Source organism: Suncus etruscus, chromosome 8, assembly GCF_024139225.1.
Source record: "Suncus etruscus isolate mSunEtr1 chromosome 8, mSunEtr1.pri.cur, whole genome shotgun sequence".
Classification (NCBI taxonomy): Eukaryota; Metazoa; Chordata; class Mammalia; order Eulipotyphla; family Soricidae; genus Suncus; species Suncus etruscus.
In genome coordinates, this window is record NC_064855.1 from 10,546,306 (window position 1) to 10,574,007 (window position 27,702).

General features: G+C 45.5%; 1 protein-coding gene and 1 pseudogene across 3 annotated transcripts; one reads left to right on the plus strand and one right to left on the minus strand.

Annotated features, from left to right (window-relative positions):
- Positions 1-27,180, plus strand: MSANTD2 (Myb/SANT DNA binding domain containing 2). Of its 3 annotated transcripts, XM_049777977.1 has the most exons (4): positions 1-540; positions 19,096-19,351; positions 21,825-21,885; positions 25,664-27,180. In XM_049777977.1, the coding sequence occupies exons 1-4, from the start codon at positions 1-3 to the stop codon at positions 26,514-26,516; spliced, it is 1,710 nt and encodes a 569-aa protein (XP_049633934.1). In that variant the 3' UTR covers positions 26,517-27,180. The 3 variants fall into 3 exon arrangements, with proteins under 3 accessions (XP_049633934.1, XP_049633932.1, XP_049633933.1); XM_049777975.1 differs by lacking the exons at positions 19,096-19,351; positions 21,825-21,885; positions 25,664-27,180 and adding an exon at positions 15,194-16,173; XM_049777976.1 differs by lacking the exons at positions 19,096-19,351; positions 21,825-21,885; positions 25,664-27,180 and adding an exon at positions 3,918-4,117.
- On the minus strand, positions 22,612-22,720 carry LOC126016837 (uncharacterized; annotated as a pseudogene).
- Positions 27,181-27,702: the final 522 nt, after the last annotated feature.

Consider the following 27,702-nt stretch of genomic DNA (forward strand, 5'->3'; position numbering starts at 1 on the left):
ATGGCGGCGCCCTGCGGGTCGGAGCTGGCGGCCGCGTCGTCGCCGCTCAAGATCCCGAAGATGGAGGCCGGGTCGCCGGCGTCGCCGGGGGGCGGCCTGAGCGACGGGAACCCGTCGCCGTCGGACCCGTCGACGCCGCGGGGCGCGTCGCCGCTGGGCCCGGGCGGCGCGTCGGGCGCGGGGCTGCCGGGGCCGGGGCCGGGGCCGGGCGCTCGCGGCGCGGGGCCGGGGCCGTTCGCGCTGCCGCCGGGCTCGTCGTCCGGGGCGGCGTCCTTCCCGCCGGGCTCGTCGTCCGGGGCGTCGGCGGCGGCGGCGGCGGCGGCGTGCCGCGGCATGTCGTGGACGCCGGCCGAGACGAACGCGCTGATCGCCGTGTGGGGCAACGAGCGGCTGGCCGAGGCGCGCTTCCAGCAGCTGGAGGGCGCGGGCACGGTGTTCGGCGGCAAGGCGCCCGGGCCCGCCATGTACGAGCGCGTGTCGCGGGCGCTGGCCGAGCTGGGCTACGAGCGGACGCCGTCCCAGTGCCGCGAGCGCATCAAGGTAACGGCCGCCCGCCCGCGAGCGCCGCGCCACGCCACGCCACGCCACGGGCCAGGGGGCAGCGGGCCTCGGGCGCGGGGGGCCGGGCTGGGCCGGGCGGGCGGGCGGGCGGGGGCCGAACCCCTGCAGCCCCGCGCCACCGCCCTGGCTTCTCCTCCTTTGATCAGCAGCATCTTGCTTCCCTCTTCCTTTCTTCATCCTCTTCTCCTCCTTTCTCCCTCCCTCCTTCCCTCCTCCCTCCCTCCCTCCCTCCCTCCTTCCCTCCTTCCCTCCTTCCCTCCTTCCTTCCTTCCTTCCTTCCTTCCTTCCTTCCTTCCTTCCTTCCTTCATCTTTTCTTCCTTCCTTCATCTCTTCCTCTTCCTTCCTTTCTTCTCCTTCATCTTTCTTCTTCTTCATCTTTCTTTTCTTCCTTCCTCTTCTCCCTCCTTCCTTTCTTCTTCCTCTTCTCCTTTCTCCCTTCTTCCTTCCTTCCTTCCTTCCTTCCTTCTCCATCTTCCCTCTTCTTCCTTCTTCCTCTTCCTTTTTTCTTCCTCCTTTCTCCCTCCTTCCTTTCTTCTTCCTCTTCTCCTTTCTCCCTTCTTTCTTCCTTCTCCATCTTCCCTCTTCCTTCATCATCTTTCTTCCTTACTCTTCCTTTTTTCCTCTTTCATCCTTCTTCCTTTCTTCATCTTCCTTCCTCTTCATCTTCCTTTTCTTCCTTCTTCCTTTCTCTCTTCTAACTTCCTTCCTTTCCTTCTTTCTTCCTCCTCTTCCTCTCTTCTTCTTCCTTTCTTCTTTCCTTCTCTTCTCTTCCTCTTCATTCCTCTCATCATCTTCTTTTCTCTCCCTTTTTTCTTTCTTTCTTCCTCTTTCATCCTCCTTCCTTCTTCCTCTTCCTTCATCTTCCTCTTCATCCTCTTCTTCCTTTCTCCCTTCTTCCTCTTCCTTCCTCTTCTTCCTCCTTCCTTTCTTCCTTTTTTCTCCTTCCTCTTCCTTCCTTTTCCTTCATCATCATCTTCATTTTCTTCCTTCCTCTCTTCCTTTCTCCCTTTCTTCCTCCTTTTTTCTTCCTCTTCCTTCCTCTCTTCCTTTTTCCTTTCTTCTTTCTTCTTTCTTCCTCCTTCATTTTCTTCACCTTCCTCTTCCTCCCTCATCTCCTTTCTTCCTCCTTCCTTTCTTCACTCCTCCTCTGCCTCTCCTCTCCTCCCTTCTCTTCCTCCTCCATCTTCATCTTCGCCCTGGGAAAAGGCCTTTTCTTTTTTATTTTCTCCCTTTCTTTTTTTTTCTTCCCAGGTAGCCGCCAGCCCGTAGGTTTCCCCCGAGTTTGAAGTGGGGCGTGCCTGCCGCCGCCCTTTTGCTTGCCAATGGAGAAGGAGGAGGATGTGCCTGCCTTGCCTTGCTTTGCCCTGCCTTGCCTTGCCTGCTCGCTTGCAATTTGGTCGTAGTTTCTGGCATTGTGCGCTGGGGGCCGCCCTCGCTTTTGTTCCCGGCCCGCCCGGGGGGGGGGGGGCAGGTCGAGGGTAGGCCCGCCTTTGAAATGCCCCCCTCATCCCTCCTCACCCCCAGATCGGCTATTATTTATTTTATTATCCCCGCCCCCCCGTGAGTGGCCCTGGAAAGGACTCCGCTGGCCGCCTTTGTGCCAAGTCGCCGCCACCACCGGTGGTTCCAACTTGAGCTCCCTCCCTTCCTCCCTCCCTCCCGAACAAACGAAGCCCTCTGGCTGATTTATTTACAGATGCTTTTTTGGGGGGGCCGACTCAGAAATTGGTGAGGAGTCGCTGGTGGCCGCGGAGTTCAGGCGCTCCCCTCCCTCCCCAGGGCCAGCTGGCTTTGGCCTGGCTGCAAGTTGGTGTGGAATCTGGAAGGTCGGGGTCCCTCCCCCTCAATTTCTTCCACACACCCCCCCCCCCCGTATTGGATTCCCCTTTTGATTTCTGTCTGTGGCACCCCTTGCTGGAAGCCACCTTTCCTTCCTTCAAACCACCTTCAAACCACACACGTGTTTGATGCTTTGGTGCTGCAGGGGCCGCTCTAGGGGCCAGGAGTGTTTGGGGAGCATTTTGCAGTTTCTGCTGACTTGTGGTCTGGGCACTCAAGTTTGTAGTGGCCGGTGCTGTTTTCTCTCTTTTTTTTTCATGTTTTTATTTTTAAGATTTTAGGCTGCTTCCTCCCAGATTTCACTGAACTTTCGCTGCTTGCCTGGCTTGGAGGTGTCTGCAGACTTTCCTTATGTGGATGGAGCTTTTCGGAACTCCCTTAGGATAGACGGTGGCAAGTGTAGAAGAACAATCTTGTGCCCGCCCACCCGAAGTGCTAGATCAGGGTTTAAGGAGCCTTCCAGCATGCACAGTGTTGCCCAGAAAATTTGGTCTGGAAGCTAAGGTCTTGCAAACCTATTTGTTGTTCAGGTGCTCTGGCAGCTTTCATGAGTTCATGTTCCCAAGTATGAATTGATAATGTGTGCTTTTGGGTTTTCTCATACGCCCTTCCCTTTCTCTTATTTAAAAAGGATGTCCTGGAGATAGTAGCTTATGGCACTGTTCTCGATTTTACTCATTGTTCTGCCCAAGGTCACCAAGGTTGGGGGAGAGATTTTGCCTCGTGCTGTTTGGCATCTATCTTTAAGCCTAGTACTGCCCCCTTCAACTTTGTGGTTGTGTTCGTCTGAAATCTTTGTCCATAGACTTTTCCCAAAGGTCAAACCAGGTGTGCTAAATGGGGGAGAACACACATCTCCCCATAATTACACTAGTGAAAATACATAGAAGTCCACACCATTGAAAGCCAATCTTTAGATGCTAGAGAGGGAAAAGCCAGTGGAGAACAAGGGGTCATGCCAAACCTTTTGCTTTGTTGTTACGAGAACTGCAAGGAGAGATTCAGTAATCATTTATTTGTACAGAGGTTTCATGAGTAGAAAGAGAAGTATAGTTTGCACCTGTGGCTCCAGGGAAGCACTCTGCTGGACTTAAATTTCTATGTAAGATAATACTTGAAATACATATCCGAAGTCAACGATGAAAGCTCAGTAAATAATCGCTTTTACATTTGAAGGGTGGGAGGCAATCCATAGAAACTGTTCTTCGTGAAACTTCCCCTTTTCACCACGTTTGAACCTTTGGGTGCTGCAGCCTTGTACCTCACCATGTGCAGGACAGTTTCCCCTCTGGAATACTCTTCAGCTTCTGCTAGAGACCTCTTCCCTGTGTGAAGCAGTGAAACGCTGAACCAGGTCATCCCTGGACTTGCTCTCAGAGCACTATTTGTTCCATATGAATGTGCCTGTTTCTAAGTGCCAGGATTTTAAACTTAAATTCAGAAGTGTGTGTTGCCACATTCAGTTTTATTTTGATGCCTAACATGTGATGTCCTTAGTCTTTGTTCTGTCATTTAGGTCAGAGGATGTATTTGAGACAGCCTGGCTCTGCACATCATTTGGTTCCAAAGTTTTGATGCTTTTTGTCGACCAGAAGAATTTTTGGCTGCTTAACAGTTCCAGCCTATTTGGACTCCTGTTAAAAAAAGTGTTGGCTAAAATCTTTCTAGATATTGTATGATAGCCCTAGGTATGTCCAGGTAGCTGTGATTTCTCTCCTTTTTCTATAGACCTTTGAGAAAATGTCCATTCACCCAGTATTTGAGTGCCAGTATTGTGTGCAGGACTGTCTGTTAGGTGTGCTGATGAATGAAAGAACTAAAAGCCCAGAGCGTCCAGTGTGTTTGTTTGGTTATCTACAAGCACATGAAAGCATTCGAGTGCAGTACCAGACAACCGAGGGGCTGGTGCGTGTTATGAGGAAAGGGGACACAGTCTGTGGGATGGCTTCAAAGGAGGGCAGGATTGCCTAATGGTATCCTAATTTACCAGGAGTTAAAAGTATGCTTGCATCTAGCTTGGAAGTTGTTGAAAGCATCTCTTTCAGCACCAGCTGCCAGTGTTCAACCACGAAGCATGTAGTCAGATGCCACGGCCCAAATTCCCTGGCTACACAGGTCCTGTAGTTTTGGAGTGTCTCCAGCGTTTGCCTCTTGGGAGTTGGCTTGATATCTCTGAAACAGATGTGCTCTTCAGGCTCTGCCTCAGAATAAAATACAAGGTGATTTCCTGGCCGAAAAACCCAGCTTTGCCGGATCAGTGCATCCAGGGTGTTTAAAAGTAGTAGGAGTTGTGTGCTTAGCAAACAAAATGTAATGTTCTAGCAACATAGCTTCGATTTTCTCCTCAGTGTCATCCTTTTCTGCAACCAATTTTGCACTTAAGCAGGCAGGGTAGTATATTTATTTGGTCTTGCATTTCAGCTGTCAAGCCATGTCAGTTTGGGAGAAAAGAAATGACAGGCTAAAAGTAACTTAAGTTAGCTTTGTCCCCAGGGCTTTTCTCTGGTGTTTATGCTTAAGATTTGTGCCCTGTGATGATCAAGAAATAATGACCCAAACTGTTCGTTATAAAAAGACTTGGTCAATGTTTTGTCCCATCTACCTTTTTTCTATGTGGTTAGCACACCCCTGAAGTTAGCACGCTGCTGTTGCTGATGGCTTGAGTGTGCTCTCTTTCTGCTTGTGAACCCACAAAGGTGTGCTGGGACTCATTGGCATCGTTTTTGACTACCTGCCATCCATTTGTCTTTAGACCTACAGCTTTGGAGGGAAGAACTAACAGTCATATTCCAATGAAATGAGCAGGCTGCTGAGTATATTTCTCACTGTTAAGGGAGATAGATTGAGCAGAGTGAAGTTGAATTTTTCAGAGGATACATAAGAAGAAAAATAATTCCAAAGTACACGGACTAGAAAGTGCAGTTGAGTCAATCCTCCCTTGAAGATAAAATGGAGCTCTCTAAGCAGTTTGATTCCAGAGTAGCCTGTCACTTATTGAACCCTTGGCATGATGTGGCACTAGTGCCCGCAGAACAGATATTTATCTTAAATACTTAAATTTTAGTCATTTAATTTTAAATAAGTATCTGTGTGTGGTCAGATGGCTCTTTATTTGGGGCCTGAGTGATAGTACATGGGTAGGGCAGTTGCCTTGCATACATGCAGCTAGCCCAGATTTGATTCCTGGCCCCATATATGGTCCCCTAAACTCCACTAGGAATAAGCCTTGAATGTAAGACGTGACCCAAAACCATATAAAAAGCTTTTCAGGAGTTCTCTGGGTTACACGCTTCTACCTGCAGGGGGAACTCAAAAGTTCCTGCTTGCTGCCTGTCACCTTGCCCTGACTAGAACCTAGGTAGAAGCCAAAGGGGGGAAAAAAAAATCAACCCCCTAAGGGAACTTTCTGGTGCTTGGAATAATGTGATGAGCTCCTTTGGCTGGGCCACTGTCAGTCTGTCTTTAGGATCTTGCTGCCCAGCGGAACTAATCATGAGGACCCATGTTCTTTGTCCTCACCGGTCCCCAGTATTGTTGTGAGGGCTGGCCACAGAGAACTGTGGAACTTCCCATGTTGCCATAGCCTGTTGCTAAGACATTGAAGCAGAACTTGACATTTCAATTAATTAAAATTTGAATTGCCACATGCCACTAGCGGCCCACTCAGAATATAGCCCTCCCCCCCTCCAGGAGTTTTCTCTAAATGTCTAACTCTCCCTTAAACATTTTAAAATTGATAGTAACTTTTGGGAAGTTCGTAGTGTTTGAAAGTTCATAGGAAGTTAACAGGATAAAAGAAATAGTAATTCTAGAGGTCAGAGTGATGGACTTTGTACATGGCTGACCCTTGTGTTCAATCCCTTGCATCCATATGGTCCCTGAGACAGCCAGGCATGATTTCTGAGGGCATAGCCAAAAATAAGCCCTGAGCATTGCTAGGTGTGACTCAGGAGAAATAAAATAAAAAAAAAAGTAAATCTAGCATGATTTAAATAAGATGAAGATTTGGATTAGAATTCTTCAACAGTATACTCTGAGTCTAAAAAAATTCACCCAAATTTTTTATTCTCCGTTATATCACATATATCTTTAAAATGCTGATGATCAGTCAGTATTCTTATGTTCAGAGAACTAGTATGTCTACATTGCTTTGTTTATTCTAAATTTAGGAGCTACTGTCTACATCTAGAAAATACATACCAGCCTGGATGAGGTGACAAGTCCCCAAGGACCAAGTGCCTTTAAGTAACCAACCTCTGAAATCCGTCTTTGTTTTCTTACCAATAAACAATAGAGCCCCTCCTGCAGGAGACCCTGAAAACTGAGCTGACATCCCTTATCTGCAAAGGTGTGCCCTTCTGGGTGGGGAAGGCAGCTGAGATCTGGGGCAGGGGCCAAGTGCCTGTGCTACAGGCATACACAGGAAGGAGGGAGACATGTAGACGTTCAGTCTGCAAGGGGCAGGGTCCAGGCAGGGTCCAGACATGGTCAGGCGGAGGGCAGTCAAAGCTTTGGTGGAGAAGCCCAGAGGCAGCATAACCGACAAGGATGCAAATACAACCTAATGCTTTGTTCCAAGAATGCCAAAATTATCTATTTCAGTAGTTTCCCCAAAAGGATAAGTGACCAATGATTTAAAAGGTATTTGGATGGGGGCTAAAGAGATGACACATCAGATAGGGCTCTTGTCTTGCATAAATCTCTTGGCCCCCATGAATGACTCTTGAGTGCAGAATAAGGGAGTAATTCTTGAGCAACTCCAGATATATCCCAAAACCCAAGTCTCTTGGAGGGCCCAAGATATTGTACGAGGTTAAGGCACTAACTTTTTTGTTACAAGGCTCCACACCCCATATAAGCCCACCCTCCCCATCCCATCCCCCTGCCAGGATGTGATCCCTGAGTTCTGCCAGCTGTGCAGCCTTTTCCTCCATATTGCTTTGAGTAGTTCTTTTAAAATCTGTCTGTTGGAGAAAGACTTGATTTATATCTCTGCAATTCTCATCTTTGTAAGATTTGGTAGTTGGTTCCTCTTTGTACTCAATCAAGTGAGCATTATCCTTGTCAGGTAGGGGGGATGTGTTATTCCTGTGTAAGATGCCATTCTGTGTTTATTCTAAGAGATTTAGAAAAACAGTCATCACATTTCTCTTTGTTTTTTGGGCTGGATTTAGAAATTGCCTATTTCAGAATAAGTCGATATAATAGAATGTTATTTAGTTGCATTTTCTCAGCCTATGTAATACTACCTTGTTGTAATAGCTTGGACTTTTGAAGCAATATCTACTAATATATCTTCAGATGATTTCATTTACTGGAAAAAGTAAATTATGCTTGTAATTGATTTTAATAAACCCAGAATAAAACTTGTATCTACTGCAAACTGCTTTATTATTATTATTATTTTAATTTGCAGATAATTTTCTCTAAAAGGAAAAGAGATGATTTCTAAGTTAGAAGAAAACATTATAGGTAAAAAAAAAAATACCTCCACCTCTATTTTGATCTCTCCACGACCACATACCATCTTATGGACCATTTTGCCTCATCCATTCATTCATTCAGCCAGATCCTGATGACCAACTCATGCATCCCAGGCATTCAAATCAAAAAGGGGGGAAATCCCTCCTAGCTTTTAAAGATCTTATATTCTGGCAAAAAAAACACTGAGATCTGAAGTAAAGCATTCAAAAGCAGCCCCCTCTTAAGTAACGGCTGTGGAACAGAGCGCATTCCTGGATAGCCATCTATCAGATCAACCTGTGAAAGTGTGAGCTCTGCTTTGATACCTAAAAATTAGGAATCTTTTTGCTAAGAATGACTTGCATGATTTTGCATTATCCCTTTTATTGTGATGTGTCCTGTGGCCACAAAGTGAGGAGGCCTCGTCTGTGCATCTGGTCATTTGCATTTGAAGTGTCCTGAGCAGTCCTGAGCCAGTATTCCTCAACCTTTTCACATCCGCAGGCCTGTCCTCATCAGTCCATGGCAGCTGTTATCACCCCAGCTGTTTCCACCTTTCTCGCTTTACCTGTTGAAGGCTGATCATCTCCAGAGTCTAGTTTTCATGCATATGAAGAAACAGGATCAGAAGGACTTTGAGAAGTCCTTGCTGTGCCAATTTTCAAATGTAAATGCAATGTGAGTAATAGAAAACATCTCAATTATGAATTAAGATAAGACATTTGATCTTCACTATCAACAACTCATTTGTGAAATGTTGTGTTTTAAGAAATGAGAGAATCTTGATTTTAATTCCAATAAATTCCACTGTAACAAAAAGAATGAGAGATTTGCATGCTTTTCGTTCTGTCAAATTTCATGAAAATATGTGGGTTATTCATGCTTGTTTGGTACTGGATTTTGTCTGCCTCTTCCTTTGAGATTATAGTCAGGATTTCTTTCCCCCCCTTTTTATGCTTAGCGCGTTAATCCCATTGTTTTTGCCAAGACATTCTTTAAGGTAGTTAAACGATTGGCATTTATCGAAGATGCTATATTAGCACGAAGTGTATGAAGGAAGATACAGCCCAGGTGTATGCCTGAAACTGGAACACGGATTCTAAAGTGTCTCCTAAATTGTAATCCTAAATTGTAACCATGTTACTTACCTAAACAAATCTAAACCTAGGCATAAATCTAATATCCCTTTTTTGTCTAGCCCTCATATGTAATCAAAAGCAACTTTATCCAGCACTAAGTATAATAAAGCTTAAAATGCAAAGAAACCTAGTTAGCATTTCTTTCATAATAGATGAGATAGTTTAGCTCAACTTAAATTGCTTTTCTAAAAAGATTTTGATAGTGGCTGTTACAGTTAGGTTTTTTGGAGTTAGTTCTTTTTCCATGTATCTGTGACAAACTTTGCCATGACTGTATTTAATTCCTAAAAGTAGCCTTTATTCATGAGCACCTTGGTCACCATATTGCATGACTGCCATTTGTATCACAATAATGCTGAATGCAGATATTTTTAAATGACCTTGTGTTCTTTATGTAAAGCTCACCACATATCTATGTCAACAGTACGTTCTTAGCACTGTCTTACAGAATTTGAGGCATAGCGATTCATGTATCTAATGCCCAGCAGGTTAGAACCAAAGAGTTTGATTCCAGAGTCTCTGCTGAGGTCTCTGGTTGTTTATATTGCCTCTCTATGAGTTCCAACTTTATTACAATTTGACAGTGAAAGAAATAATTTTGGAAACTACTTGATCATATGTAAGCCATAAATGCAAGATCAAATTATACAGCAACACCCAGAGGGTCATGATTATACTTATTTGTGTTTGTTATTTTGTTAATGCCAGGAGAGAAATAATAGCAGAGAAAGAAATGAAACCACGGGAGAGGACTTTGGTGGCAGAACAAATGCCCAGAGCACTTGCAAAGCCCTGAATTCAATCCCCTCACACTACAGAGCCCCAATCCCCAACCCCAGCACTGTTGGATGTGATCTCCATAATTAAAAATGAAGGGGCCACTGATTCGGTAGTATGAGTGCCTATCCTTGCATGTGTTCGACCTCCAGGACCCACCAAGAAGAAAAAATATAAAGCACAACTTTATATTTTACATTCTGTTAGCTAACTCATGGGATCATAAATACAGTAAGAAAACATTGATTCCGGAAGTCTGGAATTTTAAACAGGCATATAGCTTTCATTGTATAAGATGCACTCATTCAAGACTTTCTATAAATGATGGCATTGGGGGCCAGAGAGATAATACAGTTGGTTAAGGCACTTGCCTGGCCTTGCTGCCAATCCTGATTAGCATTCCTAGCACCACATAGGCTTCCCCAAGCACTGTCAGTGTGTCACTCCTGAGCACAGAGCCAGGAGTAGCCCCTGATGGGCTAGAGAGATAGTACGGCAAGTTAGGCACTTGCCTTGCACACAGCCAATCTGGGTTTTATATTCAACACCCGTATGGTCCTGAAAGTCCCTCAGGAGTGATCCCAGGTCACAGGACCAGGAATAAGTCCTGAGCAATGTTGCCATAAAAATAAACACATTTCAAAAGGAATGATTTTCTCTGCTGTGCCAGAATAAAAATTAGGGAATCCTCTTAAATCCATTTTTTTTAAGTTATCATGTGTTAATAAAAATGAACTTTTTGGAGGTGGGGGGTGCTCACATCTGGCAGCACTCCGGGTTACTCCCGATTTGAGCTCAGAAATCATTCCGGCAGGCTCGGGCAACCATATGGGATGCCAGGGATGGAACCCAGGCCTGTCCTGGGTTGGCCCGTGTGCAAGACAAAAGCCCTACCGCTTTGTATTGCTCCAGCTCCAGAAATGAACCTTTGAATGTCATTTGAAGACTGCTATGAAGACCAAGTTTTAAATCCTGATTAAAAAAATATTGAGCAGAGATGCTAAGGGTGGCTTCAGAGGCAAGCTGCAAGGGAGAGGGAAATGCCCCACTAGCCGAGCCTTCATGGACCAGGGCCAACTTTCTCTTTGAGCTGGGGAGGAAGATAGAGACAAAGACCAAGAGAGCCATTTGCCATCTTGGATGATAAAGCTGCTTGTTGCTGCTTTTGTCTAAGGAAGTGAGGTTAGTTTTTGCTTACTTGAGGACTCCATGCTGAAGTATCTTGGATCCCAGAGAGTCCGTAAACAGCCCTTCAATGTCACACACAGGGCTGAGGGCCCAATGAACCACAGTGTGCCTGCAGCCAGGTTTTAAGAGCTTGGTGACAGTTTCTTGAGCACAGAGAGTGCTTGATTTTGACAGAGCTCACCAGGGTTTTTGTCCTTAACACCAGTGGGTAAGATCCCCCTACCCAGGGGCTGGCCAGGAACCTAGAAAATTGAACAGACTCTCACTGGGACCAGAAGTCCCTGAATTATTGGTTCTGCAAAGAAATCCCTCCCTCTGGAGGTAATGCTGATCAATTCAGAGACACAAAAGTGAGTTGCTAGTTCTGCTCTGAGGCACCTGCTGCTAGAAATCAGTTCTGGCTACTTCCCCCACACAGCCCGAAGCTGCCGAGGGGGTAAGAGAGCCAGAGTGTCTGTTGGTGGCCAGTCCTCTTGTGCGACCCTCCTCATAGCAGGAAACAAGCGAGTCTTTTCTTTTTAATGTTGAATGTTTGGCTAAGAGAATGGTGTAGGGCAGAATTACATTGGCTGGACGAGTTCTCTCTCCCCAGAGTGGAGCTGTTTTCGGAGTTTGTCTTGCCCTCTGCAATCAGTCCTTTTTCTTAGAGATTAGTGGATTTACTAATTATAGATTATGTGCTCTCTAGCCTTTATTGCTGCCCTTTTTTTCCGTTTTCCCCTGAAAGGTCTTAGGAGGCCTGCCTACTTGAATTTATTGATTTTTTATAAATATAGCCCACTGTTTGTGGTTGTACACGGAGTTTCTTGATTTTTCTTGGCTAAGAAAGGTCATCATCCTTACTGATGATTTATTACTTTTAAAAATTACATGAATGTACAGGAGCTTAGAAAGATGATACAGGAAGTAAGTTGTCTGCATTTGCAAAGCAAACCACCTCATGCTTGATTCCTGACATTGAATTGATCCCCAGAGCATCCTTAGGAAGCCATCCCTAAGCACATAGAGCTACGAATGAGCCCCTGGGCACTGCCAGCTGTGGTCCAACTCCCCCTCTTCCAGCTACATTTATTTCGGTACTTAATAAATGCACAGGTAACAATCCTTAGGTTAGAGACACTAATTCATGAAGTTTACGGTTTTGCAGGGGTCTCAAACTCGAGGCCCGCAGGCCGTTTGCTGCCTCCGTACAACATTTTGTGGCGCTGCCCTAGAGGCATCTTTTTTGTTTTGTTTTATTTTAGTTGTTTGGGTCACACACCCGTGTTCAAGGCTTACTACTGACTTTGCACTCAAGTTCACCCTGACTTTGCCTCCTGTGGCCCACAGGTAAATTAAGTTGAGACCCCTGGTTTAGAGGAAATAGACTTGCTTAGGAAACATTCACTTGGTGAGTGCAGTTGGTGCTTGGAGCCTTGTTGTCCAGTGAGGAAACTGGACAGGAAGATGGCTATGGGTCTTTTCCAGAAAAAACTTCCTCGGTGTTTTTGAAGTTGGAGCCTGGTTTGCCATTAGTACCTTGGGTGGTTGGTTCCACTTGCCCTTGAATCCGAATGTTAGAATTTCATGCTGGCCAGGGAAATGACAGGGAAAGGTGGTGACGTTTGAGGCAAGTTCTATAGCCCCAAGGTCTAGAACCATTCTTGTCAGTAATGAAGATGCCACTGAGGAGAAAAATGAGCTCTCTTGGAGGAATCGAAGACAGGGCTCCAGCTGTAGCTTTAGGAGTGACTGCCCATACCACAGCTGAATCCTATGAGCCCTGTTAGTGAGCTGGGCAGAGGGAAGCATTGGATGTGCTCAGCCATGGCAGTGCTACCCACAAAAGGTAGGCAAGACTTTGTTTTGGGGCACACCCGGACGCACTCAGGGATTACTTCTGACTCTGCTCAGAAATGGCTCATGGTAGGCACAGTGTATTGTATGGGATACTGGGGATACCGGTTCTGTCCCAGGTTAGCAATATGCAAGGCACGTGCCCTACTACTGTGCTATCACTTCGGACCCTGTGACTTTGATTTCCTATGTGCAAGTTTTCATGTGAAGTGACTACCACAGGTAGGTCATTTATGATAAGCCAATAAAATAAGGATGAAGTATTATATGACACGATGGGAACTGGTAATGAGTATAATAAATGAATTTTTTAAATTTTGGGGACCACACCTAGTGATGTTGGGGATCTATTCTTGGAGCTAGGGTCTGAGGAAGTGCTGGGGATTGTACCTGGCATGCAACATTACTCAGCATCACTCCACCATGCTGAGCCCTTCCATCTCTCACAACTGAGTATCCTAATAATGCCTAATTTCCTCCCCAGAGAAAGATTTTTTGCCACAGGTAGGAAGTTGCTTTATACTTATCAAGAGTAAACTGGTGTCTCTTTATATTGATAGAAATACTTTGTTTTATGAAAAGGGAGTGGGAATGGAGCAATAGTATAGCAGCTAAGGCACTTGCCTTCCACGAGTCCAACCAGGACATGAACCTAGCATTGCATATGGTCTCTCGAGTCTTGTCATTTGTGACCTCTCCCCACCCCAAAAATAAAAAATAAATAAAAACAAATGAGCTAATCTAGCTCTTAGAGGAAATATCAATGCTTTGTTAGCTCAAGGAGCAGGCATACTGAGCCAACTAGATGAATAAAAAAGTGGCTGCCCAATCTTTAAATGTCTTATTTAAAAGCAAAGTCACCGATAAATTCCACTTTTCTTGTTCTGACGGCTGCCTATTCTGGAAGCACTTTTATCCGGAAGTACTTACCTGGGGCCCACAACATCTGCCTCCCCTGGGAACTGGTTAATAAGACCTTGGTGTAAGCCCCTGCTCTGGGGAAGGGATTAAAACAAATCTCTGCTCTGTAGAGGAAAGGGAGGAAAGAAAATTAAAAAATAAAAAGGTCTTCTACTCTCCAAAATGTTCCCTGTATTTCCAGGAGCTGAGGTTTGGGAGACAAGTCCTTTTGGGTGGGGTGGGAGTGAAGTGGGTAGTGGGCTGGTTTTAAGGCATTGACCAATCAGTTTGCCCACTTTTAATGCACAGGAAGACTAAGACATTGCTGGCCCTGATGGTGTTTGCCATACGTAGGTGACTTCCCAGTTCTTAGGAAGGACATCAGGCACAGACGCCTGGCACAGAGCATGCCCTCTCCCCTCTGCTCCCTTGGACGAGCGCATGCTGGGTACAGAGAATGTGTTTACTCAGCCTTTCCCTGTCTTTCATATCTCTGTGCTCGCAGCAAGAAAAATTTTTTTTTTATTTGGAATTGTTTTTAATGCTGAATTAAACTCAGCAACGTCTGTTGCCTGAATTATGACTCAGTGACATCTACCGTAAAGATAAGTAGCCTTAGTTTGAATGAAGAAGAGAGGATCGGTTTGCTTTTCATTTGGTTCAAAACTCACACCTGCTTCAGGCCCAGTGTTTGTTTCTGAGACCTGCGTAAGCCAGTAGGCAGATGTGGCTCTAAACTGGCATGCAGCTGTGTTTTGGTGTGGTGTTAAGCTGCCAGGCAGATAGTGTGCAGTGTGCTCACGCCCTCTGCTGAGCAGTAGAATGTGTCTAAAACTTTGTTTTTACCAGTAGTAGTGTGTTCTTTATTTAAGGACTTGGGTATAAAAATAATCTCACGTTTGTCATGGTTGGTTGTGACAGGGTTAAAGCCACGTAATCCGGTTCTGATGGTGCCGGTTTGAGGACTGCATTTGAAAGTCTGTGTCACTGTTTTCCTTGCTGTGATAACAAAGGTCTTCCCCCTGCAGTTTGATTTGATATTTTTCGTTGGATATTTTAGGATTATACCTGAGCTTTATCAACCAACATGAGCCTTATTTCTGGTTTTCCTTGTCACATGCCCCCACCCACCAGTAACCAGTTAGGACAGGAATGTCATATCATGGTGTTTACGTCATACCTTTAATGCTATGGAGTGCAGTTCAAGAGAACAGTTGAGTCAGTAGCGGAATTGGTTGGCATGTGCCCATATGATTTATTTGCTATGCTTCCTGTGCAGCCATAAGATGGAAGAATTCCATTCTCCCCACATCCTGAAAGACACCAAAGCGGGGGGAAATCTTTTTTATTTTCACCCCGAAAGGTAGCTGGTAACAATGTCAGGGAGCATTTAGATGCAACCATTGTCCCTCCTTAGAGATCTTACTTTCCCAACCTTTCATGATTTTGTTTGCCCTTGTCTGAACTCTGCAATTTCCCTCTCTTGTAGCTGGTTCGATGCCCAGAACTGAATGCTGTGCTCCAGCTGTGGCCTGACCGGTGCTGACTAGAGAGGAAGAGCCACCTTCATAGCTTACATGTGATTCCTCTGCTTATCCAGCCCAATACTGGATTTACTTACCTTGGCAAGACAGCTGCATTGTGCACTGTATTTAATGTTCCGTGTACTGTAACCCTGGGTCTTTCTCTGCATCGCTGCCATGAAACGCCCCAGTCCTGCCCATCTGCAACCCCTGCCTTTGTTTCCCTGCCGCCCCCCATAGACACGCCTTATATTCATCTGCAGTGAATGTCACCTTTTGATTCTGTCCTTTCCTCTCACGCTGTAAACTTTGGCAAAGCTTTTCTCCATCCTAGAAGTTGTCAGTTGTTAGCTATGTTTATTTATTTGTTTATTATTTCCCCAAAATTGTTTATTTGTTTATTTTCTCTCTGCTCTGGGAATGGAACATCTTTTTCATCATTTCTCAGGTGCTTTTCCTTTCGTAATCACAAAAACTCTTGGCATGGTGAGTTTGGCAAACATTCTCCTGGCCTTTCTTCCCATTCTGTACCTGCCCAATCCCTCCAATTTAACCTCCTTGTATTCTAGCTCTTCCCCCCAGATTTCCTTGTTCCCCTGATCCCATCCCCATGACTCATTTTTGGCAGTGTTCTCTCTCAGCTCTTGCTTGAAGGGGAGACAGTCCTAGCCTTTGTGCCATGACCATTTCTAACTGCAAGGAGAATGTTATCTTCATTGGGAAAAGAAACAAGATTTCCTTTCCCCAGATCTTTGCTTGAAAACAAAAACAAAAACCTCTCCAGATTCCATTGACAAACCTAAAGCACATACATTTTCACAGCTGAGTGACACACCGGAGGCTGGAAGGGAAGCCAGGAACTTGTGAATAGGCCATGTTTCTCGGAGAGCGTGAACAGCGAGGCTAAGTCCTAGCAGGTGTGGTGTCGTTGGCTGAGGTGGGGGATGAGACTATCAGATTCAGAGAAGAATTTCAAGTAGGCTTATGTGGGACTGTTGACACACAGACACACTCTTTATTTTTTTTCCCAATCATATCTTTGGTGAATCATTTTTTAAGTGTGGAAAGTGTAACTAATGATTTCTTTTGGGTGGTAAGAATTGGATGGTCTCCATAAGTTCTATTTTAACCCATTTCCAAACTCTTCATGAGTTGAACAAAAGCCAAATATTTCTTCCAGAAACCATGGAATGGATATGTGATTTCTTCTTCTGGTCTCAGATGTTCCTTCTCAGAAGCCTTTCTTTGCATCTGGGTCCCCACTGAATCCCAAAGGTAGTTACCTTTTTAGGTGACATGTCTTGAGAGAGCTGAAATACATTTAGAAACCTTTTAAACACTTGAGTACATCAAATTTCTATTACGGAGATTTAGAAATTGTTGAATATTTTCCTTTCTGAACCTTAAGATATTTCACCTAGCTGCATATGACACTACAGAAGTGAATTACACAATCGCACCACACAACAAAGAATGAAGAAGGGGTGTCAAGATCTATTAGCCTTTATTTTCTTTAGATGAGATGCAAAGTCTTATCATCTGATTTTCATATCTACTGCATTAGATGTTGCTCGGTCCCCTGTTATAATTGCAGGAGCCAAGTGAAATTGTAGCTCGGATGGTTTCAAAGAAAGTCTTTGCTTTGGTTGCCCAACGTGGGTGTTTCCAGGAATAGGTGGCTTTGCTTATGCCATAGTCATGTCCTAGAAAAATGGCATCTTTCTTCGGAGGAATGTACGTTGTATGGTTTGGCTTCTGTGGCAGGGCCACTGGGCTTTATTGCGCCAGGGGCCCTTCTAGAAGTTGCAGTAAGTCATGAACACTGCCTGGCTTCCATCTCCATTTATGGTGAAGGGTGAGAGGGATATCTCTGGATTCTCCATTTACGGGCCTTGGAAGAGTCGAAAAGAATGGATGTGGTGTTCTCGGGGGCAGGAAAAAAAGTGACATTGTGAGATAAAAATAAATTGGCAGGAGATGTTTGTGATCCAAATTCCAAGGAGGGCAGAGGGCACTGGGAGAGAGAGAGAGTGATGTGGGAAATGGAAGATCTGCAGGCATTTGTCTTCCTCCATTGGAAGGGTGACACGTGTCCCAAAGTCATGGCAAGTTTGTTCTAGAAAGTCTGTTCTGTATGGGGATTGGTCTTTACAAAGAGACAGAAGGAACCATTTTCTTTCAAGATTGTATTATCAGAACTCTTTGTCCTGTCAGGCCCCAAAAATACTCGAAAGAGAGAAAATGAGGCAGAAACTCATACAGGGGATAGGCTGGGTGGGCTAAGGTCAAGGTCTGTGTCTAAGGAAGATCTTCTATTCTCTATCATTTTGGGATCACACCCTGCATTGGTCATGGGTTGCTCCTGGCTCTGTTTTCAAGTGTCACTCCGGGCAGAGCTTGGGAACCCTGTGGGATGCCAGGGATTGAACCTGGGTTGGCTGCGTGCAAAGCAAGCACCCTCCCCATGGTACTATCATTCCAGCCCCTTTGTGTCAACCTTTTAAGGATTCCTTTTGCTTTTTCAGACTTCTGGTCTCTAGGGACAGATCTGCTAATAAGTATTGGATATAATGTCACTTTGGGAGTTTGTCCCCTGGAACTTAAAAGACAGTGACCAAAAAGGAAACCTCTGTTTAGATTACTAAGAGCTGTTTCAGTTTGGTGAGAACAGATGGTTTTGCCTCAGATTCCTACGTGTAGGCAAAATCAGTTGGCTGGCAAGCACATGAATTAAGTCAAGTGGTGAATGTGTCAAGTTGAGTTTGGCTGATTGGGGGCATCGCCACTGAAAAGGGGTCTTGCAAGTTTCGAGGGAACTCTAGAGAGTGAAATCTGGTGATGTTGAAGGAAGATTGGTAGGCTGATAGAAGGAATGTGCACCCAGAAGGCAGGAAGCTGTCTTGAACTGTCATCTCTGAGTACCTCCGAGGTCTGGTGACCCCAGAAAATGGGGCTCAGAACCAGGCTGCATCAGGAGACCTCAGAGCAAAGCCCACAAGCGAAGAAATGTGCCGTCCAGGCTCTTTTTGTGATTTGCATGATCTTGGTTTGCTGTGTATCAGGAAGCAGCCTCCCCCACCTCACCTCATTGCACCCTTGAAAAAGCTTTGAGGTGCATCTGTGGGTTTGCATTGCCAGCATGTGTTGGTCGGGTACAGTGGTGCTGTTGGCTGGCTTTGTAGGCAGGTATTAGTGGATTGTTTCTCAATACTTGATCTTTGTTCAAGACTAGGATTCCATAGTAGTATTGATCTGAGTGCTTCCATTTTGTTCTCCCCCAAAGACAGAGTTAGTGAGAAATATGGAATATGGTAAAAAAAATTTTTTTTTCCAGCTAATTCATTCGAAGCAGGCTTTTTGATCCTGTGTTCTTTTCTCAGTCACAAGCGAGGAAGGTTATAATCTTTGCTTTGGGGAATTCTTCTCTCTGTCCTCCCTCCCCCCACCCATTTTTTCCCCCTAAATTCTGGGCACCATAGCAGCTTCCCCCCCCCCCTCCTTCTGTGGCATCCTATTGGCTGGCTGGTATTTTCTTGTTTGTTTTTTTTTTTAATTCATTTTTTTGAATGGGGGTTGGAGGGTATAATATATGTGTATGGGTTACATGCAATAATGTTGTAATGTTTTTTGTTGTTTAATGGATTAATTAATTGCAAAATGATTGTTTGAATGATAACATGTTTGAGTAAATGCTAAACGTAGTAAACATTTTTTCTAATATGATAATGAATTTGAAATCTAGCATTCCTGTAACGATGTGTCTCTTGTTTGTCTGTCTGTGTCTGTCTAGTAGTAATTAATATCTGTGGTCCGTCCCCGGAAGAGGAAGTTCAGCTTTAAAGGAATAACAAAAGACTTTGTGTCTTAGACCCTTCGCAGGTGTTACAGTCGGGTGAAAGAACATGGTGTTGGGAAAAGAAAGAGCAGTTACACATTTGAACAGTTGGAACAGGTGTTTGGTCAGGGAGGATGGGATGCTCAGCCCTGCCAGCCTGTACTTATTAACAGTAGTGGCTTGTACCAGGAGCTGGAGTCAGATGGCAGCACTATGGAGGAGTATTCACAGGAGGACTGGGGAAACCACAGTCAGGAGCTCCATGGTTACCCCACAGATCAGGAATTGGGTAAGCGATGCACGCGGGGCGTGTGCATGTACATGTGCGTGTTTGTGTCTTTATGTGTGTTTACCTGGGAACTTAGATCCACATGCCTTCTGGTTCCATTCCCGCCTTCTAGGTACATTGCCGGTTTGTTTGGGGACATTGGGCCTTCAACTGCCAGTTAGTGCTTGGTGATGGTCATAGGTGAGGTTGATACCAGTGAGGCTCCCAAAGACCCCAGAAGGAAGCTCAGTAGCACAGATAGAGTCCTTCAAGTTTTAAAATCAAGATTTTAAAATCTCTTGTACCTCCTAATCTTAAAATGACTGTGAAGAACATTGGCTCCTGTTCCAGCTTCTAAGGGAGCAACTGGCTCTTTCTTCCTTTATCTTGAATATGTTTTCTCTCAACTGTGTAGCTTGAGAAAAATCTGTTTCCCAGAACTTCAATCTGAACCGAGAATGATGGGCAGCTCAGTTGACTGTGAAAAGAGCTGATATTTGGCCTTTTCTGTCGTCTTGCTCCTTCCACTTCACAAAGGGAGCCTCTCTTGGCAGAAGTGGGCATGAAGTATAAACCATCTTAGACATCAGAAAAGATAACTAAATCCTGGAGACAACACATTGCAGGCCCAGTGTATCTGTCTGAGCCAGGGAAGATGGACCCACTCTGTGCATGTCCATGGCTTGTTGGAAACCATGATGACAGACACCAATAGGTCCTAAATATTGTCTCTGCCACCATTTATAATATGTATATATATTTTTTTATTTTTTGGGTCACACCCAGCAGCACTCAGGTTATTCCTGGCTCTGTGCTCAGAAATCGCTCCTGGCAAGCTTGGGGACCATATAGGATGCTGGGATTCAAACCACTGTCCTTCTGCATGCAAGGCAAACAAACAGACGCCTTGCTTCCATGCTATCTCTCCAGCCCCAAAATGTATAATTTTTAGGCAGTCGATGTGGATAAGACCTAACCATAGATTTATGAATCCACAAAGGAAAAAAAAAAGGGTTTTCTGGCCAGTAGATTGCCTAAGTAAGTTGGTATATGTGGTGGTTTTTATTTCTTTGGGCAGGAATGGCTCCCAATTTCATTTCTCTGATGGAGAAGCCCCTGGCTCTGTTTCTGTGGCAGCTGTGGCACCTTGGCAAAGAGTGTGATACGGCTCCTGTCTGAGGAGCAGAGCTTATTCTCCTTTGGTGTGCTCAGGACACTTCGCCATCCTTCCCCCTCCAAGTATCAGTAACCTGTCCCTGGCTAAAGATAAAAAGTTCACAGGTTCTGTGAGGGGAAGGTGGATGGGATAGAAAGTGGCAGGAAATGTGCACTGTTGAAGGATGATGTCATTCTGTGAGTGGAACTCAACCATGAACAAATTTTGGCAAGAAAGAAAATTGTCAGCATGTGGCCAGAGCGATAGCACAGTGAAGGCGTTTGCCTTGTACGCGACCAACACAGGACAGACCATGGTTCGAATCCCCGAATCCCATATGGTTCCCCGAGTCTGCCAGGACTGACTTATGAGAGTAGAGACAGGAGTAACCCCTGAGCACCTCCGGGTGTGACGCCCCACCCCTCCCAATAAATTGTCAGCCGAGATCCTTGATTACACATGCACCGCTCAACTCACAACACATGTCAAAAATACAACAACATGGTGATGGGAATGTTGCACTGGTGATGGGTGGTGTTCTTTACATGACTGAAACCCAAACATAATCATGTATGTAATCAAGGTGTTTAAATAAAAAATAAAAAAAATTGTTAAAAAAAATACAACAACAAAATTTGAAATAGTTGGAAAAAGGAAGAAGAGGGAACAGGCTATAAGACTTAAAAGGATAGTGCAGGCTTGGGTAGCCCAGACTCCAAATTGGAACAGTACAGGGAGGAAGGGCATGATACACTTACATGAAGCCCAATTAAGTCTGTAAAAATGAAAGAATTCTCATAACCCAAAGGCCAGACGGGAAATGCTCATTACCAGTTCTTTCCCAACAAAGATCTCAATGACCTTGGCCTTCGTAACTCTGATTCTGCAGAGAGGATTCAGTTGCCCAAACCTTTGGGAGGAAAAAAAGAATATGGAGAGTGTTGATTCTGGGGGGATAATCTTGTTATAAAATCTACGTACATAGGACATATATAGGGCAGAATAATTTTCACGCTTATTTCTTAAAATAGCTGCGTGCGCAGCGAAATGAAGTTTTAAGCTCCTCGTTAGAAAGCCGCTGGTGACCTTGGATGAATTGCCCACTTGTCGAGTTGGTGTCTGAGCTTGCATATAAATGTTGGCATCTCATTATACAAGTCATAGGTATAAATCTGGTGTTGGGCACTTGGTGCTAGCGTGAAGGCCTCTGTTTGGAAAGTGTAGGAGGAATGGTAAAGTTAGTCAACATCTGTTTCCTGTGGGGGTAATGGTAAATTATGGCAAATGTGTACCACCCTTGAGGAAAATATAATCGTTTCCCACTGCTTTGCTTTTCAGATGAAATACCTGTCACAAAGAGAGCATTAAAAATAAAGCAGGAGTCTTCTGAGGAAGCACAGTAAGTAGATTGTCTACTTTTTCTCCCAGTCCTTGGGCAAGTTTAATGACTGTGGGGAGGACCCGAAGCCCACTAGTTCCTCAGGTCAATGCAGAGAGGTCCAGGCCTCTTGCACTATGGGGCCGCCCCGAGTTTGTCGGTGACCTTTTTAGCTTAGCCTTTTCCTGTGAGTCGAATCTAGAATGTTGGAAATATTATCAGCGCCAGGAAGAAATAACTGTAACATGATAGTTTGTTTACTGTGTTTGCCTGTGTGTGGATGTGGGTATCGCAGTGTTTATGATCCAAGATAAAGGCCAGAACTCTGTCTTTGATCCCCAGTGCTGCAACAAATTGGAAAGCTTTGGAAGACAAGCCCCAGGCCTCTGAGTGTACCCGAGGCTTGATGGCAGGAGAGGGCACTAACATACATGATAGCGTTACATCTGGGCCTCCAGATGGGAAGCTGTCAATAGAGAGGGACGCTGATGGTTTGGGAAGGCAGGACTGGAGCCAAGATTGAGAAATATCCAGGCCAGTGGCTTTGTACTGGATTTTTTTAAGGGTCTGGATAGCATTTTTTTCACTTGGTAACCTTGGGTCATCCATGGCACCTCCCATATGGGGCAGCAGAGGGGAAAGGCAGGCAGGGCAGAAGGGTCTTGATCAACAGTGTTCAAGCAGGCAGAACTCACCCTGGTTTCTAAGCAAACAAACTTTTGCTCTCCTCTTTTTTTTTTTTTTTTAAACCTACAACACCCAGTATTCTCAGGCGGTTTCCCATCCAAGTACTAGCCAGGCCTGACCCTGCTTAGCTTCCGAGATCAGGTGCGTTCAGGCTGGTATGGCCATAGACTGCTCTCCTCTTAACATCCAGAGTGTCTCCTGGAACAAAGAATTCTCAGTGTCATTAGAGTCTATATCTGGGGGGAAGGTGAAAATTTAGGGAGGAAGATTGTTCCCTCCCCCCCAAGAAATATCATAATCATTTTCCATTAAATTTTTTGAGTCAAATTGCTGAATTTAAGGTATTTTCTTATTACAGTTGGGGTAATAGTTCAAGACCCCAAAAGAAGAGAGACATCAGTTCTCTTAAAAATTAGTCCAAACGGGGCCGGGCGGTGGCGCTAAAGGTAAGGTGCCTGCCTTGCCTGCGCTAGCCTTGGACAGACCGGTGTCCCATATGGTCCCCCAAGCCAGGAGCAACTTCTGAGCACATAGCCAGGAGTAACCCCTGAGCGTTACCGGGTGTGGCCCAAAAAACCAAAAAAAAAAAAATTAGTCCAAACATGGGAGCCGGAGCAGTGGCGCAAGCAGTTGGGCGTCTGCCTTGCACCCGCTAACCTAGGATGGACCGCGGTTCGATCCCCCGGTGTTCCATATGTTTGGTCCCCCAAGCCAGGAGCAATTTCTGAGCGCAGAGCCAGGAGTAACTCCTGAGTCACCGGATGCGGCCCAAAAACCAAAAAAACTAATAAACAAAAAAAGAGAGTCTGTAATTTAGTCCCTTTTTCGACAGAGACAATGTTGCTCCCAGAATGTTATAGCTTTCCCCTTAATTCTCTGGACCTAACAGGGAAGGGCTGTTGATATCATTTGGTCCAAACTCAGACTTGATTCAATTGTCCCAATTCCGGGTTGTCCAACCCTCAGGGTTGAAAGATCAGGGGTCAGGAAGTGTTCCAGCTTCTAAAAGCTGATCTGCATCTTGAGCCCAGGGTACTACAGGCTGGATGGGACACAGACATTTTCTGCAGAAATCCCAGTCTGTGCCTCCCTTGACCAAGTGCCTGCTGTGTGTGTGTGTGTGTGTGTGTGTGTGTGTGTGTGTGTGAGAGAGAGAGAGAGAGAGAGAGAGAGAGAGGGAGGGAGGGAGGGAGGGAGGGAGGGAGGGAGAGGGAGGGAGGGAGAGGGAGGGAGGAGGAGAGAGGGGGAGAGAGGGGGAGAGAGGAGAGAGAGGGGGAAAGAGAGGTCCGAACGGAGCTCACTGAATAGTATCATTTGCCCAGCATTGACCAAGTGCCTGCTGAGAGAGAGAGAGAGAGGGGGGGGGGGGAAAGAGAGAGAGGTCTGAACGGAGCTCACTGAATAGTATCATTTGCCCAGCATTGGCCCTTCCTGATGGCGAGGCTCTGGCCCTGCTAAATAAAATCACTGAGACATACGGATTCTTCCCAGTGCATATTGGGAAGGTCAGCTTGACAGTATTGGGTGTTACCCAGGAAGGAGATGGAGAGCCCTGCCCTCATCTTCAGCTCATTCCTCAGTTCTCACTATGTGCCAGGCGCTGAGCTCTGCCCGAGAGCAGCACACAGACATCTCATTTCCAGAGCAAAGCTCTCCTTGAGATCAGAAAGACACTAGAGGAGGCTGAGGAAGGTGGTGGCCATGAAAGGTTTCTCTTAGAAGCATTTGTCCCTGCAGAAACGAGGCCTTTATCTTGTCCTGGGGAACCACAGTTGTCAGTGTCACTGTGTACTCAGAGACTCTACCATGAATCTCAGCTCAAGGCTGGAGGCCTGGGGCTGTTTTGGGTTCTAAGAAGCAACAAGTGAAAATATTCACTTGCAGGGAACTAAGAGGGTTCGGAAATGGGCAGAAACTTCTCTAGTTAGTTCCAAATGCTTTTCCCTAGAAGGGCCAAGGATTGAAAGGAGATGTTTTAGGCTCCATCCCCTTCTGGGGTGGGGTGTGTGTGTGGGGAGCTAATCTTAACCCCACTTACCCTGTTTTGAACCTGTATTTGGTTGTACTTAAGTGAGCTGGCTATGTATTTTGTAGTTTCTCCTCATCATCAGTGGATGGTGCAATCATTTGTGCTAAGTTATTATTTAATTAGTTTCAGAATCCCAGTTAGCAGAGTTTTGTTGGACCAGAGAAAACAAGCAGTTCATATTCTTTGACGTCTATGAACTTCATGAAGTCACAGTCAAATATTGGGGAGCCAGTAAAAGAAGAATTTTCCAGTATAGTCTTACTCTATTCAATTCTGTCAATCCAAATGAAGACAGTTTCTTAGACCTTTTCTTTTCCTTTATAAAACAGTTGTCTAGAACGTTCTCATGACGTTCAGATAGGCTGAACTTAATATGGGCCTTTCCCGTCGGAATTCCCAAGTCTGATGTCCTGGGTTAAATGGATAGTTCTTTCAGTGATCAGTTGAGCACCATTGGGCACAGCAGTTCATTTCAGACAACCCAAAGAAAATGTTGCTTGGTTTTTATAGTGGGTCATGAGTCATGGTCAATATGTGACACTGCACATCTTTCTGAACAGCCTCCATTACTGCCAGCTCTGAAGCCACTTAGTAAGGCCTGATCTGGGGCTGGAACAATAGCACAGCAGGTAGGGCATTGGCTTGCACACAGCTGACCTGGGTTTATATGTTTCTCTGGGCCTGCCAGGAGTAATTTCTGGGCACAGAGCCAGGAGTAACCCCTGAGGGCAACCAGGTTTGCCCCCCTATAAACAAGAACAACAGAAAAGAAAGGTGCAGTCCTTGAGTTTCTGACACCTGGGGTGTGTTAGAGGTTACTGGGGTTAATACAGCTAATCTAAACCATAGGAGGAATCAGGGTGAGTGTTCCTCTGCGTTCAGTATGTATCTACGTCTGCTCTACCCTTTGTGAGCATGGCAGCTACTAAGCTCTGTAACGTCTTGACTGATTCCTTAGACTTGGCACATTTTGAATGCTGATGTCCATCCAGAGTACATGGAGTGTTTCTGTCTTTGCAGAAAGTGCCACACACTGATGAGCTCAACATGTAAGGAATTTGTTCTTCTTTTTTATTTATCTAGAAAGAGAGACATCATGCAGAATATTGTACAGATTTTGGAATCGGTACAATTGAAATGGGAACTCTTTCAGAGCTGGACAGACTTCTCACGGCTTCATCTCTCCAACAAACTAGCCATTTTTGGAATCGGTTATAACACTCGCTGGAAAGAGGACATCCGTTACCATTACGCTGAGATTAGCTCCCAGGTGCCCCTGGGCAAGCGGCTCCGGGAATACTTCAACTCGGAGAAGCCCGAGGGACGGATTATCATGACTCGGGTGCAGAAGATGAACTGGAAAAACGTCTACTACAAATTTCTGGAAATCACCATCAGCGAAGCCAGGTGTCTGGAGCTGCACATGGAAATCGACTGGATCCCCATCGCCCACTCAAAACCCACGGGCGGCAATGTGGTCCAGTATTTGCTCCCAGGAGGTATCCCCAAGAGTCCCGGTCTGTATGCCATTGGCTACGAGGAATGTCTAGAGAGGCCGCACTCCCCCCATGGGGACCGGCACTCTTTGGACCCAGGAAAGGAGGGCCGGGCTGAGCTAGAGTCTCTCTCTGCACAAGCCTCATTGCAGGTGGAAATGGAGCCCACCCGCATCACTTACTGCTACCTCGGGATTGCTGAAGTGAGGACTCTCCAGCAATGCCTGTTCTTACACTTCCAAGCAAACACCAAAACCTTCAGCAAAGATTGGGTCGGCATCAATGGGTTCTTGTCTCAAAACTGTCTGGTAGATCCCGGTGTTTCTCCCAAATCTATCTACATCAAGTTTGTGGAGGTCGAGAGGGATTTTCTTTCCGCTGGCTCTTTAGTTGAGTGCCTGGAAAAAGCCATCGGATACCCCTTGAAATTTAATAACTGAACGTCATCCTTCATAAGGATTTGGGCTCCTTCCACCCCATTCCATCCCATCCCATCCCCACACCCTTGTACCCAGACCACCCTCCCAATCCCATGCTGCCAACACTCTTCATGGGAACTAGGTGCCATCAGGCCAGATTGACTTCTGAGGGTCTATAGACTGGGCAGGAAATGGAACTCCCCTGGAAATGCTTGTTGGGAACAAGCGCGGTACACAGTGAACTTACCTGGTGGGTCAGCTGGTTTTTTTCTAAAGAAAAAAAAAAGCAAACCCATCCAATTTTTAAATGGATTTTAGAGCCCTGATATAAACAAATGTAGGTACATTCCATATTGGACAAGACTTATACTTTGTGTTTCATATGAAATTAAAAAATATTGTATTTTTTTCACAATGTTTCATTTTTACACATCTCTATGTCTATAGAAGTATTATGTACAACCCTGAATAAATAAGCAATAGATAATGAACATGTCAAATCTTGAATCACAGTAAAAAAAAAAAAGACTCTTTTTCATATCACACTTAGTGACAATTCTAGAGAATTTAGCGTTTCATATTTTGCACCAAGTAAGTGTTTTGCTATTCCCAGTCAGTGTTGCCTGCAAAACCCTTCGTTTTTGTGATGTACCACTTCATGGTTGTGTTGCCATTGAAACTTTTTATATATTAAAGACGAAGAAAAGGAATATTAAAGTCTTATTCCTGGCCTCTTGGTGTGATCATGGGGAGTTTGGGGGCAGAGGGTGGCCAGCCAGTGGTGGGCACAATGCTCTGGCTCTACTGGGGAGAACAAGCTTCCTCTTACACATTCGCATTTGGGAACAGAAACAGCGAAAACTATTCATCCACGCCCAGAGCCTTTGAGTAGAACCCATGCACCATCACTCCTCTGGGGCTCGGTGCCACCTTCACAGATCCTAGCAGCCTGCTCTCTCAAAGGGGGGGACACCTGAGGGTCTCCAGGCATGACCCAGTGTGAGCCAGTGCGCCCACACCAAATTTCTGTCGGAAGAGTGATACCAAGAACAGCAGTTTGGTCAGCACTGAGACATCTTCTCAGTAACTTCCTCTTTTCTTCTCTTGTGCTCTCACAATGGCTTCATGTGGCGACTGGACCTTGGAGAAGGCTCTGTCCTCTCTGCAGCCCTTTAGCTCCCTGTCAGCCACTCCACTATCCTCCCCT